Source organism: Acanthisitta chloris, unplaced genomic scaffold, assembly GCF_000695815.1.
Source record: "Acanthisitta chloris isolate BGI_N310 unplaced genomic scaffold, ASM69581v1 scaffold26767, whole genome shotgun sequence".
Classification (NCBI taxonomy): Eukaryota; Metazoa; Chordata; class Aves; order Passeriformes; family Acanthisittidae; genus Acanthisitta; species Acanthisitta chloris.
This window is the reverse complement of record NW_008684665.1, coordinates 2,538-17,759: the sequence shown is the minus strand read 5'-3', so window position 1 is coordinate 17,759 and position 15,222 is coordinate 2,538. Positions and strand designations below refer to the sequence as shown.

Below are 15,222 nucleotides of genomic sequence, written 5' to 3'. Positions count from 1 at the left end.
CCTGAGCCTCTTCTCCAGGCTGAACAAACCCAACTCCCTCAGCCCATACAACATGTTTTCAAGACCTTTTATGAGCCTGGTTGCCCTTGGCTGGACTCACTCCAGTGCCTCAATGTCCTTTTTAAAGTGAGGGGCCCAAAACTGAAGACAGTACTGAGCTGTGACCTCCCTAGTGCTGAGTTCAGGGGCACGATCACTGCCCTAGTCCTGCTGCCACACTATTCTTGATCCAGGCCAAAATGCTCTTGGCCTCCTTGGCCACCTCTGCTCACTGTTGGCTCCCACTGAGCTGTGCCACCAGCACTGCCAAGTCCCTTTCTGAAAAACAGCACTCAAACCACTCCTCCCCCAGCCTGGAGCTGCTTGGGGCTGTTGTGTCCCAAGAGCAGGACCAGCACTGAGCCTTATTGATCCTCATGCAGTTGTCCTCAGCCCACTGATGAGTCTGTCCAGGTCTCTCTGTAGAGCTTTCCTACCCTCAAGCAGATCCACACTCCCACCCAACTTACTGTCATCTGCAAATGTACTGAGGGTGCACTCAATCCTCACATCTAGATCATCAATAAAGATGTTAAACAGGACTGGCCCCAATGCTGAGCCCCAGGGAACAGCACCAGTGACCAATCCCAATTGGATTTAGCTCTAATTGTGCCCAAATAGTAGCTAGAGATCAGCTAAAGTCTAAATCAGCACCTTTACCTTTAAATCAAAGTGAGCAATTTTCTTAGAGTGAAGGTAATTCACACCATCCAAAATCTGCTTTATGAATCTGGTTGCTTCCTCTTCACTCAAAGACTCCTTCTGTGCCAGGAAGTCAAAAAGTTCTCCTCCAGAAACCCTGCAAAACACACCAGAAAACACTGCACTGTAGTACATAACATAAATGTAAGAACAGAAAACTAAAGCAGCAAAGAACCACAACACTGTTAGAAAAAGGTCACTCTTGCAGGCAATCATGAGTTTTGTGCCATGATCCAGGTGTGCCAAAACCTATTTTTGACTTAAGGTCTCTCTCCTGCAAATTAAGGACTAGTTTTTCCATTGATGCTGCAAGGTTTGATTCATAAAGGATTTTAAAGGATCAAAAACCTTACATTGTTTGAAGAATCCACAGACACGTACATATTTCAGTAGGTACACTTAGTCACTTCAACTGTTGTTTTTCAACATTTTTATTTTGGATGAGCAAGTTGTAAGAATCAACAGCTGCTAAAGAATTACTTCTCTAGCAGTTGCTATCAGAATGATGAGGCAGTAAGCCTGCCAACACAACCTCTTTTCTTTCCATAACAGTCATTCCCCTGTTCCAATACAGATTCTTGCCTAATATAACTGACAGGAAAGCATTTATTTGGTGCTGAATTTTTAAGCATAAAGCAGGTTGTAGCAGGCAGCAAAACTGAAATACGTTCTATCCCGATTTAGTACATAAGACTTTTACTTTCATTTCTGTGCTTTGTACTGAGAGTTCTGGGCTATTTTCCTATCTATTACGAAACAAGATGATCTAGATATTGAATTGGGTATTGTTTTCAACTGCTATTCATAATTATGTTTAAATTTATTGTTTCCAGTTCACACTGTCAATATTATTGGTTTATTCTCATTCAAGTTCACTGTTGGGGATACCCACAAAATAGTTGTTGCTCTTGGATGCAGGTGTACCACCCACCTGTGCTCACAACTCGGAGAGCAAGCACAGGACTTGAGACATCCAACAGTCATTTTGGAAAAGAAGCTCTTGGTCCTGTTTCCTGGTGAACTACCTGCCAAAGCACTGTCAGGTTCAAATGCTTGGAGTTCCCTAAGGGCTGTGGCTCCCAGCCCAGTTAGATCACACTGTGCACTGCAGAAGTCTTTTGGGAATCACCCTCTGACCCCAGGCTCCTACGCAATCACTGGTGGTGACAAGACGCTGATTCCCCGATCTGCATCTTTAAGAGCAAACTATTGTGAGCAGCTGCAAAACCTGCAAGGACCAGCAAACAAGAACAACATGCCGAAAGGCACTGTTCCCTCTGACTTGGCAGAGAAGCTGCTGCTAGTGGGTTTTAAATCTGTTCTTATACAGCACAAACCAGTTTGCCAAATATATCTGATAGACAGCCATCCTAAATCAGCAGCCTGGCTCTCTCTCATTGGGTCTTGATGGGTCACAATGCAGGGGTGAGGCTACAGATGTCCCCAGATCACTTGGTTAGGAGGTTCACTCCTCAGCAGGACCTAAATGGCAGGTGTTTGCCTCCCTCATGGTGGCACAACAGAAGTGTAAGCAGCTTTCCTTCACTCCTATCCTGCAGCTATTCATCCTCAATAGTCAAAGCCTAGGGATTAAAAAGGACCTCTTCCTTTGCCCTCCTCTCCTCTTTTCCCTTAGCTCATCTAAATGAGGAAAATATGGGAGAGTGAGAATGGCTGCAAATTCTGCAAAAGACTTGATGGCCTCAGATGTGGCCATTCAGTGGCCATTTATACTTCCTCCAAAGTTCCTGTCAGGGCAGCACTAGGCAGACATGAGGTAATCCCCCTGTTAGTAAACTGTTTTCAAGTTGACAGCACTGCCCAGCTCAGTAACAAATGACCTCAGCTGATGTTAAGGTGCACCTGTATCCCCAGGGAACACGGATGAACTGGGGGGCCTGTTTACCAGCAACCTCATTCAGTGCTCCTGCCAAGATTTGTGAGGCCTGAGAATCCTAGAGCCTCTATGTCCCCTCTGCAGGCCTTTTGGGTTTCTATTTACCTCCCCTACCCCTGGAGGGAAGTTCCCTTACTCACAGCTCAAGGATGAGGACCACGTCCGTCTTGTTCTCGTAGATGTCATGTAACTTGACAATGTTGGCGTGCAGGACCTGCTGCAGAATCGTGACCTCCCGTTCAATCTCGTCCCGGCTCACGCCACGGCGGCTGGCACGACTCGGACGCTTCTTAATGAACTTGGCAGCATACTCCACACCGGTGCTTTTTTCTCGACATTTCCTCACTATAGCAAACTGGCCACTACAAAGGACGAGAACAAAAATTCTCTTAAGGCTTTCATAGAATCATCGTTCCTCAAATGAGCCACTCCTATACAATGCTGGATCCTGCAAGCCCTGAGCAACACTGTTAACCACTGCTAAGCTTGTTCTTGACATAGTAGTGAGGACTGTCAGAATTCTGCAGTTAAAGGCAGTAGAGCATAACAAAGTAGACTTGCACTGTGTCTGAAACTTAGCAAAACCAAACAATGTCTGACAAAAAGGAAGGACAGATGTTACAACCTCTAAAAAACAGTTCTTACTTAGATGAATAAGATCTGCCTCAAAATGTTTGTTAGCACTCCTTCGCTGAGTAATGCTTAAGGCATTCAAGTCTGCAACACACCACTGGATGTTCTGAAAGGACATCCATGCAATAAAATATTTGCCTTGAGAATAATCTCTAGACAAGAACTCAAAGGTCTGATAACCCTTTGCAAGTGTAGAACTGGCCTCCAGTGACCAATTTCAAGTAAAAAAACCCGTTTATTCCTATTTCTGCACTTGATAATTCAGCTGTAACTAGAGCGAGTGCAGATTTCGCACTGTACCTTTAGAAGAATTTCTCCCTGTACCAAATAGTAAAGTGGCTGCACTAAGGTTAAAAGGCATGTACCTGCAATTTGCTAACAAAATTTTCTTCACTGTGGCTCCTAAAGTATTGCAAGTTTTCCTGCAAAATTTCCACCTTCTGTCCTAAGAATTGGCAGGTCTTCAGTCCCAGACAACACATTTAGCATCAGATACTTCCTTACTCCGGGCATGATATCCAGACTTGTAAGGAAAAGACTCATTTTACAGGTAACCTTAACCTTTAGGTACTGTGATTTGATCAGTCAGGATCCTTTCATAAGAATTACAAACAGACTCATTAAATGCACCTCCCATAAACACACTGTGGAAGTGCTGAGCTGTTCCTGTTTTCAATACCACTACACCCTTCACTGGGGTGGTAAATGAGATGCACGTACAGTTGGAACTTAAATTATGTAGCGTATGTAGCCATTATATTCAGCACCTTATTAAATGCTGTACTTAGTGCTTCATCAACACAGACATCTGATTGGAGTCTGTCTTAAACCTACAAAGGTGAAGAAATTAAGGCTGTCCCTTGGTGCTGAGTCGCTTTCAAAAGCTAACACTCCATGGCTGAGGCAGACCCAAAGTCTGTAAAAGGCAGGTAATGCTACTGGAAAATGACACTCCTGAAAAAGCTGCAGCCACAGGGCACTCGGTGCTGGGTGAAGAACTGGCTGATGACCCAGAGAGTGGTGTGAACGGTGCCACATCCAGTCGGCAGCCGCTCACTAGTGGTGTTCCCCAGGGGTCAGTGCTGGGCCCAGTGCTCTTTAATATCTTTATTGATGATTTAGATGAGGGGATTGAGTGCACCATCAGTGTATGGCCAGGCTGTTGGAAGGGTACAATCACATCTATTGCACAGAGCAAGACACCAATACTATTTCCAGGTTTTTTACTTGAATGGTGCCATAAATAGCTATTGCTCTTTTTTGGATGTTGGTTGTCACCTGAAGCAGGTATAGGGGAGGTTAAAATTCAGAAAAAAAGAGGAAAGTTTCCTCTTTTGAGAAAAACAGAAAACAACAATCTAAAGTCCACCAAACCACAGGAGTATGAATAGGGTAATACTGACATCAACACATTTGGTATTTCTGCACCAGGTGGAAAAGTTCATTAAGTGCACACAAGCAAATGCTTTTATGGGAAGTGAAGATGACCTTCCATTTCCCTTGATCTTCTCCTCCCTCACATGTTTTGTTGTTGCTTATTATAACAAGATTACACTGAGCTCTTCATAGCCTACTTCAGTCCTTGCTTGGATGTGTACTTGCCTCGAGGCTGGTATGGCAGCCAGCTTTAACCTGCAGCTACATTCCAGTCAGCCCAAGAGCCCTGGAGGAAACTTCTCACACCACAAGTCTCAAAGCCATTACAATGTAGGGAGACAAAACTCAAGCCTGACTGATATTCAGAATTAGTTACTGGGAAGGTAAAAGACACACTGGAGAACTTCCACATTTTTGAATGATGCTATTTAAACTGCTTCTTCTCCACATACTAAGGGAAACAAACCCCCTAGGTGCTGGAGAGCAGGACTGCCCCGGGTACCTCGTCGCATCCCCTGCCGCACAGCGAGACCCTGGGCAACGGCACCTGTGTCCAGGTGACTGACTAGATGTCTGACTTGTGTTCACATCACACACACAATCCTGATTCAAGATAATTTTCTACAGATGAGTAAATGTTCCAGACTCACAGCATCCCTCCCCACTACCCAAAACATGCAAGATTTGGAGCACATGCTCCATGTCATAAAAAACAACAGCCTACTATAGGAAGGTGCTTACAGGGAAGCTGAAAAATCAGCTGTCACAATATAAGATGTTCACAGTTTGCATAAAAACATGAATTTTACATTTATGAAGAAATATTATCTTTCAGACATTCAGCTGTGGGAATGCAAGCCTGAAAGAATTTATTTGCTGTTACAAATCCCATCCCAAAACAAAGACCAAGGATGTAATTCACACGCATGGTTGGCTGTGCTGAGGAAGCCAAAACATAGCTTAGAGATTTAATTTAAGGTTTACTAGACTTTGCAAAGTTTGCCAGTCATTTGGTCTCTTTCTCTAACTGGAAGATAAATTATGTTTGGTCCCTTGACAGCACGAAATAAAAAGACACTCTATCCAGTGTCATATATTCTCTGAGCTCTGAGTCAACACAGTATCTTTAACCCTGAAAACAATTCTATTTATGGTTACTGACAGCAATCAGTTCCTTGACACTCTCTGACATAAGTCAAGTCAGCTCCACCTTCTGTTACCTTGTGCTTTCTCCAGCAAACGAGCTTACAGCACACCCTTTGCTTTCATTTTGCATAATCTACAGTTAGAGACATGTAAAAGTCCTAAAAATACATTACAAAATCATCGTGTGTACATCCTTAAGTTAACAGACAAGTGTAATCACAACCATACTGTTTAGCCAGCCTGAATGCAGGGCTTCTCTAGACTGAAAAGGATGGTTTGTTTAGCTTCAGTCAAGAAGGGTAATTCATTCTCAGCTGCAACAATTGTTTTTATGTCAACCATTTTGTTCATCATGCCTTTTTGCAAGGTTGGTTTTAACTGGTGATCTCAACCTTAGAAAGTGTGCGTGTTATTTTTCCACTTTTTTCACTCCTCTTTCTTATTCTTGGAAAAAATACACTGATAATTTTATCCATTCATGGTTGTTAACTTTCAAAGCAAAGCCCTTAAGAATTCTTGATGAATGCTTTTCTTAAACATCAAGCCTGAAAAAGCTGTTTTCCTCTCAAATTTAAGTGATTAGAGCAATTGCTTTACTGCAATTTTATTAAGCTAAATACTCTCTTCCATCTTAGCTTTCACTTCAGATGTGACTTCTGCTAGTTATCACTGCATTAGCATACCCTTCCCAGCAGAGAGGAGTCTGTTGTTAACAACCTGTACAATCCCTCAGCTGGTCTGTGAAACACAGCTCAACCAAAGGCCATGCAATGCCCACAAAACACATGCATAAACACACTTCACGGGAAGGGTTTTGTAGGAAATCAGTGGTCACAGCCATAAAGACCTGAAAGCCTTCTGTAAATGGCAATAATTTGCCATATGTTTTATTTTTTATAGGACTTTTTTTAGACTAAACCAGGATTTGGTACAGCAGAAATTTAACTTAAGCAGTGAATAAATAGCAACCCCAATAGAAAAGTATTTACAAAGAAACTAGAGTACAATAGCTGAAGCAACAAACCAGCAATCCTAGCATGGCAAGGTCACCAAAGGAAAAATATCTTGTTGTTATTTGCCATATGTTTTATTTTTTATAGGACTTTTTTTAGACTAAACCAGGATTTGGTACAGCAGAAATTTAACTTAAGCAGTGAATAAATAGCAACCCCAATAGAAAAGTATTTACAAAGAAACTAGAGTACAATAGCTGAAGCAACAAACCAGCAATCCTAGCATGGCAAGGTCACCAAAGGAAAAATATCTTGTTGTTAAGATTTTATTTTATGGAGAATAAAAAAAAAAAAAAAAAAAAACAAAAAAAAAAAAAACAAACAAACAAACAAACAAAAAACAAACAAACAAACAAAAAAAAACCAAAAAAAAAACCCCAACCAAATCCAAAACCTTAATCTGTTAAATACTCTGCTGACATATAACTTCATAAAGAGCTTTAAAAATAAAATTGTCACAAAGCACTCTACTTCTGTTTAAGCTGCAAACAAAAGTGAGGTTTGGTTTAATTGTTTGCTTTTCTTTCTCCCCCACGCAAAATGCCAACAAAGCTGCTACCTTTGCAGGAACCAAAAGCAACTACACAAAACCTAAACTGTGGTAGATACCAGACTGTAACAGAATGATCCAAACCCTTTCTTAACAGAGCATTTAACAGGAATTTTGCTTGAGTACTATAAAGCAGTAGAAAGAGAAAAAAAATCAGCTGCCACTTTTAAACACACTGGCATTTTCACTCAAACTCATGTTTTACCAACTGATTGTATAGTACTCTAGAGTACAGAGACTTTAGAAGGTAAGTTTTAATACTCCTGAGGGAAGTGCTGAGCATATACTGCCCCAGACAATGTCACTGTCTGGTGCTGTTCATCCACATCTCTCTGCAGCTCACAGAAAGTAACCAACACATCCTGACCCAAAGGCAACCCCTGTATCCAGTGCCACAGAAGTCAGAAGAGCAGAGGAATATGGACTCAAACAGAAGGATCTGGTTTACTGGAATAAGCAGAGAACAAATACACCATTTTCAATTCAAAGAAAGCTTAATAAATCTAATGCTTCTGAACAATGCTATGAATTACTACAAGCTATCTGTAAAGTAACATGCTATCTGCTTCATTGCCAATTAATGCCTTTTGGGGTCCCTAGCCCTGAGCCACAAGAAATCATGCCACCTAACTGAACTAGCAGCAGCAGCAGCAGCAGCTCCTGAGGCCGTTCAGTGTTTTTGGAAACTTCCCAGTCCTACAGTGACAATCAATGTGGCCCTTATCACTCCTGAGTTTGGAGGAGCAGAGTCTGCAGAGATATAGCATAAGCCCAGCAAGTTCCTGATAGCCTGGCAAGCTTTCCATGTAATCTGAAGCACGAGAACAAAATGCACACAATGAAGAATTTTTGCCACTTATCAGACTTGCCTTTTAGATTGAGTATCAGCACTCAGAGTGGCAATGAACAGAGTCCAGAGACGTAGGGAAGGTCAAAGCTTACTCATGCTCTGCTGGAAGAGCTGATTTGACACGTTGCTCCTTTTGCTATGTGGAGCAACACCAGTGCATACACAATCTGCATGCGGAAGGTTAGCACGCTGTACCTTGGTGTTTCAAGGTCCAAATCCAGCTAGATAGGGACTGAAAGTAATATACCTGGGAGCTGATAAATTCAGCTCTTAGAGGGCAGCAGTATTATGGTCAAATGATTAAATGAGTTTTTTCCTTCCCTACATATACCAAACAGATGGAAATGATGCTGGCATGTTAATCATGACTTTAGGAAGTTATCTGTAAGGACAAAACAACAAAGGGTTGCTGAAACTCACATTTCACTGCTCTTTGTGGATTCTTCTGCTCTGCCAAAATAAGAGGTGGAAGTTAATCTCATCTTATTGAATCTTTGCTATATTGAAGTAAACGATCTCCAGCAACAGTAGGATGGCATAGAAGCCACATCATTTGTTCCCTCCACTCTCCCTACATAGGAAACAGAGATCAATGCATGCTCTGTCTTTGTGAGGATTACGGATTCAAAACCTTGGATTTTAAGGTTAACTACTCTCTCACAAAAGCTGCGGATTCTGCAGCAAGTAAGGATTACAAGTTCTGGCTTTAGGGTACATTGTCACTCACAGTGCACCTGAATCTGCACCGTGGGCTGCCCCAAACGGGCCCCTGACTCCAACCTAAGCACACTGGCACCACACAGAACAAGTCTAGCTATTTGGGTGATGTTATGTCTCTCCTCACCAAAGCTTCACTGCACATCATGCTCAGCTATTACAACAGGTTTTCATTCTGATTCGAAACCACAATGTGGACTTTTAACAATGATTAATAGATGTCACCTGAGATAAATTAAACTTGGGCATCAAGCAAGTGTCAGCAAGCTCTATTATACATAACATGCTAATAATTTGTCCAATGCTTGATCATTGTTAACCCAGCAGCAAGCTGCACTGTTTATTTCATCTGCATTTCAATAATTAGTAATATTTTCTGCTCCAAAAGCATGAAATGAACACTACACAGAGTATTTTCTCAGCTGTTGAAATTTCCATCTGCTTTCTACTGCAATGCAAAATGTAAAAAATAGCTTTATTTGTACAGAAATGGCAAAGTTCTATTCAGTGGTTAAGGCATTACAGAATTTGAGCTTTCTGAGCACTACACCACGGAGGTCACTGAGCTCTGATTATACTTTTGAAGCCAGACATAGACAGAGGAGACACACTGAGATCACTTCTACCATCAGGATGGATGCTGATGATAAAGAATGCACGACTTCATTACAAAGTAAGGCCAAGGCCAGTTCTTCCCAGTTACTGTAGGCAGAGCAGCTTTGTTACTAGAAAAAGAATCCTAAACAACAAAACCTCCCATTTTCTCTGCACTTTCTGTAACAAATCAAAATATTTCAGAAATAGTTAAAGTAACATTAAAAACTAGTAGGGAAATTTGTTTAAAAAGGAAAAAACTAAGATCACTTAAAATAGTGAGTGTATCAGACAGCTGATTACAATGACAGGAATCGTGACCAAGTAGCAAATGCCAAAACTGTTTCAACAGAAGATTCACTATAGATCAAACACATGACTTAGAACATTTGCAACAAGAAGCATTAACAGAGTTGCTGGTTAGTGCTCAACAACTAAATTTACATTTTGCCTCAAACGCAAAGACTTTCTTTGTGTGTGTTGCAGGATAAAATAATCCAAGGTTACTCTTCAAATTTAAAGAACTACTTCAAAGTAAAAATTAATCTAAGAACAGAGTCAAGGCTCACATCTGAGAAACTGCAATACTGAGCAATTTCTATAGTTAGAAAAAAGAATTCCCAGTATGAAGATACTGCATGGTGTGTGCAAGGGTAAATTTCCCAGCTGCGACGACACCTCTCTGTGTACGAAGACGAGACCAACTAGCTGGGTGACAGGACTTTTTATCACAGCAAGCCCCTCCCCTACAAAGAATACCTCAGTTATCTCTGCTTTTTGCTTGCACTACATAAATAAATATTTAGTAGTTACACTATCAGAACAGTAACTATGTGCCAGGCTACAAGGTACCATTATCACTGGTGAAATGTTGCGTTTCCTGTCCTTTAAAGCTTCACCCAGAAATGAGGGTTTCCCCTGCCTCAGGGAGCAGAGTTGATCCCACACACTCAAGGAAGGGAGGGGGCAGGAGCTTGTAGCTGAAGAGGAGCACTACAGAAGGCATGATTAAGCCATCGATGAAAGATCAAGCTTGGCTTTAACCATGAAACCACATCCCCGGTCAGCAGGACCTGAGAAAACTAGAGGCTGGATTATGCCTAAACAAATCTGCATAAATCACAGTGGTTCCCTTTTGAATTAATGCATTGGCTGAATCGGGAGATGAGAGAGGAGCATAGCTCCCTGTTACTGAGACACACAAGAAACTGGAGTGGCCAGTGGTAAGTGGCCCACACTGTAGAGAAAGGCAGAGCCCCTTCCCTACAGTGAAAGGATGACAATGAAGAAAAGGGGACACTTCCATGCCCAGAAGCATCAGTGAAAGGATGACAATGAAGAAAAGGGGAGACTTCCATGCCCAGAAACATCACTCCAAGGCTTGTCTGTCTCTGTCAAGCATGAGTCCTTGTATGCTGCAGAGACGTGAGCTGCAGTGAGCAGGACATTGCCTCAGGACACTGCAGTGACATTCTCACACCACGCTGCAAGAGCACACCCTCAGTGGGCACTGCCACAGAACACGTGGGCCCAAGCTTCTAACCTCAGCCCCAGCTTCACATGTAACAGTGACACCACCCTGAAGGCACAAATGTCAACAGCTGTCATAGCCTGGCTGGCAACATATTTAGGTAATAGATTAATGACTCTATGGTACAACCTCTTATAAATGACAATTGCACAACTCCGAAATTCTATCACGCTCTGTGCTACAACATACGACAATTTCTGTGCTACCACCACCACCAGTGTTTGCTAGTACAACTGGGAAAGGCTCCTGCAGGTTTCTACGAGAACTACCCATCCAAAACATAACAACTGAATTGATATTTTAAGGCTCTCCAGTGAGCTTTATCGCTGCCACTTTCCTGGAACCTACACCCCTTGCTTAGCAGCCCAGTTCTTTCTCCTGGTCTGCTTCGGACTCAGTCGAAGAGTTTCCATTCTTGGTTGTTTCTGGCTGCCACCTCCCTTGCCACAAGAACCAGCAGTTATTTGACCTGAGACAACAAGCGAGTCTCCACTTCTTCACATTTCTCAAAGAACATTTTCAGTGATTTGGCATGCCATTAAGAATGATCTGCTACAACATTCCTGTGAATGGCTTATGCCAGGATCCTCCTCAAAACAGATAACATTTTCACAAAGAAAGAAATGAACATTCTAATATTATAGCAATAAGCTGTATTATTTGTTTATAATGCTGAAGTGTGGTAAATTCACTTTAGAGGCTCCTCTTTTTAGGCTCCCTTTCAGCTATGACTAGAGAATCTTAGTTCCTGTACACTTCATACTTGCAAACTGACTGATATCATCTTGCAGGAAGTAACATGATTATAGGTGTATATTCCAAGTGCAGCACATATTCTGCATAGGCCACGCTAAGCTTCCCAAGTATAGCTGCTAGAATGAGAAAGGCCATCAGCAGCTTGCCTCTAATGCCACATGCCTGACATCTTGTTCCTTGCATGTGCCCATTGGAGAAGCTGAGCAACAGGTGTCAATGTAAGATTAACATTTGAAAGACTGAGGGAATGCTGGAGCTAAGCAGCTAGTTACAGCACACAGCTGCAGCTGTGGAAAACCTGCTCCTCCTTTGTGCAATGAGCCTTCTCTCAAACCACTGCCATGGCAGAGGAGACAACTGCATTTAAAGCATCCTCCCAGTTGCTCCTAGCTCAGCAGTGATTCTGAGAATGATCTGGTTGAGGAGTCCACAAACGCACTGTCTGCAGGATTTACACAGCTGGAGCTGAAGAGCCTTTGCTGCAGTTACCTGCAATGCTGCACAACGACAGGAAGGGTCTCATTTCTTCACCAGACCAGACAGAGCTAAGCCTTGTGAAGAAGTATTTACTTCTGTTACCGGAGAATCCTTCCCTAAGTGCTGTGCAGACTTTCTGATAAACAGGTGCTGGCTCTGTCAGTGAGATCCTGTATGTTAGCTTATGGCTGGATCCGAGCTGGAACAAGCATTAAGTATTGTTCTCATCAAGCCACACACTCGGTTAGGAGGACAAGAACAGGACAGATTATTCACAGATGCTGTTTGAAAACCTTTGTTTTGTAAGTGACTTCTGTTGCCAGAATAACAAATGAATCCTTTTGCCTGCTGCTACCTGTCAACAACCTACGGCATGTTGCAAGTGTACTGAACTAATAAAAGGCATCTACAGGTTCTAAGGGCATCAGTCAGCATTGGGAAAGATCAGTCACTGCAATTGGTCTAGGATGCTATTTTCCTTCTAGCAAAGCAAGGTATCGTGCCACTGGCCCTTATTGGTAGTTATTCCTCAGAGATACAGAGGCATAATGACCCTGCTGACACTCCACACTTAACACACAGTCAAAACAAGAGACCTGCAGAGCTCCTCACGAAATCTTAAAGTGAAAATACACCAAGAGAGATAGTGTGACATTATATCCATGGGCACGTGTGAAGTATACAACTTGAATGCATTCAGAGGAAGGGACGTAGTTCCAGTCTTGCTGCTCTCTTCTCACAATTTGCCATTACAGGGCACTCCTTGAAATATCATACCAAGGAGTGGAGTTCTGCATGTTGCAATTGGCCTATTTTCTTCAAGACTTTCAGGGAATGTTTTAGCCCACAGACCTCACTACCAAGCAGATTCAGATTTCTCATCTACAAGAAATATTACACATAAAACGCTGGAAACTAGAACATGTTTTTGTAGTGGCATTTAATACCCCTTTGTCAAGTGAGGTTGGCCCCTGCTCACGTAAACACCTGCTCCTTCTTCTGACTCTAGAAAAGGTCTTTCTTGCAGAGAATACACCCATTAAAAAGGCAACAGTTTCAGATTCCACACCCAAGTATAACGGCCTCCAAGTCCAGACTCATCACCCAACCTGCAGCAAGTACTAGCTCCATGGCATAAACCTGGGCCTGGCCACACTTCTATGACATGCAGCCAGGAGAGGAGGAGGGCTGCTGCGACTGCAAACTCTGACCAGCCTCTCAGGCTGATTCAAGCAGCAATGGTCAGCCTTTTCCAGATGGTTTCAACTACACTTCTCCATTCAAAATACCCAATACCCATCAGCTTGAAGATGAGCGTGAGCTTCGTCACCTCCAAAGATTGCCAAATCCAATTCATAAGCCAAAGTATAAATAGGCTACTCATTTCCCAGTTTCTCATTTTAGCAGTTTGACTGTTCCAACACATACTAAGGCCTCCCAGGTTAAAAAAAAATAAATCACACCTTCTACACCTTGCATACATGCACTGAATTTCTTTACTTCTCACTGTTGTCAGATTTTCCCTGTCATACTGATGTTCTCAGTAACAGTCAATACTCAAGAGTAAGCAGTTAGAGAAAATTTAATAGTTGAGGCCTTCCTGAGAGGGAAGGGAATGGAAAACAAGCAAAAAACCCCAAGCGACCCATCTCTCCTTAAAAGAAGTCTTCTCAACAACTCTAAAGATGAAATAACTGAGAGTGAAAAAAGATTTGAGAGGGAAACAGCTTCAACTGAAGCATTTTAATGGCACTAAATTATTGGCCCTTGAAAAAGGGTAATTGCACATACACAGTCAATTATCAAAACCAACTGCCAGATATTGGGAAAGAAGCCAACATGTCTATAGCCCTAATTTAGCTATTTGCATATTAAAAAGAAAAACACTGAAGGGCTGGACACTGAATAGAAACCAGCTATCCTCACCCAGAGCACAGTATGTTGCTAAGTGACAGGGGGAGCCTGTGCCATCCAGCTCACAAACCCAGCAGAGTATTTAAGCAAGTGCTTATGGTTAAACATGGTAATAGCTGTTAAGTACATCTAATTAATACCTGCAGATAAGCCTTTATAGATTAAAAGCTATACAGAAGCATTAACCAGACCAGCTGAAATTTTGACAGGTAAATCTTTTCAGGAGCAAATACATGGTGTTCTGCAGGCAGAGATGAATGTGTTCTGTCAGTGGAGCCAGTTGAAAACAACAGCACTGTGCAGCACTGGTCAAAGTGACAAGACAAATTAAAGCACTGCATCTATGACCACAGCAGCATGGGTTCCTGCTTCCCAGCTGGTTCAGAGAATGGGCAGGTGAACTCAGTGTAAAGCATGGACACAGATGACACCGATCTACAAAAGACAACGTAAACGTACCTTTTGTTGTCCTAGTTGCAAGAAAAGAAACAGGAAAAACAGTTAGCACATTTCATCTAAAAAAAATTCAAAACCCAAAACCCAACAATATCTGAAATGCAGTTCCTGTAAAGGGATGTGCTGCTATTGTTGTGTAGTTTAACTGATTCAGGCTATCATGCAGAGTCATTGTTTTAAAGATGTGGCAAATATCCCCAGTTTCAGCTTTAGATCCATGTGATGTCACCAAGACAACCTTACCTTCCTAGCTCTTCCCCAATTTCATAAACATCCTCCACCATCTGTTGCTTGAAGAATGCCATCCTTGGTCTTTCATTGATGTTCAAAGATGATGCAACTGGAATATTAATAAAGAATAATATTCATTACAAACTTCCAAGAGGCAAAGTATCAGTAAAACACATTTCCTCACTACAGTCACTTGGGATCCACTGGGACTCGTCCATGGCCAAAGTTACCATTGATCAATCAAAAGAATTCATTTAGCAGTCTCAGCCAAGTAGTGAGGGTTCAGATCTGGACAGAGGTGAGCACCTATCAGTGAAGAGGAGTCTTGGCCCTCGCTGA

General features: G+C 42.2%; 1 protein-coding gene across 1 annotated transcript in view; it reads right to left on the bottom strand.

Annotated features, from left to right (window-relative positions):
* The window catches only part of LOC103806721 (death-associated protein kinase 2-like), a 29,088-nt gene extending 14,101 nt beyond the window's left edge, over positions 1-14,987 (bottom strand). The window contains exons 1-3 of the mRNA XM_009079429.1: positions 14,896-14,987; positions 2,779-3,000; positions 700-838 (exon numbers count right to left, since the gene is read on the bottom strand). Of these exons, the coding sequence (XP_009077677.1) occupies positions 700-838; positions 2,779-3,000; positions 14,896-14,957 (423 nt within the window). The 5' untranslated portion in view covers positions 14,958-14,987. The remainder of the gene's footprint in view (positions 1-699; positions 839-2,778; positions 3,001-14,895) is intronic.
* Between the last annotated feature and the right edge of the window lie 235 nt (positions 14,988-15,222).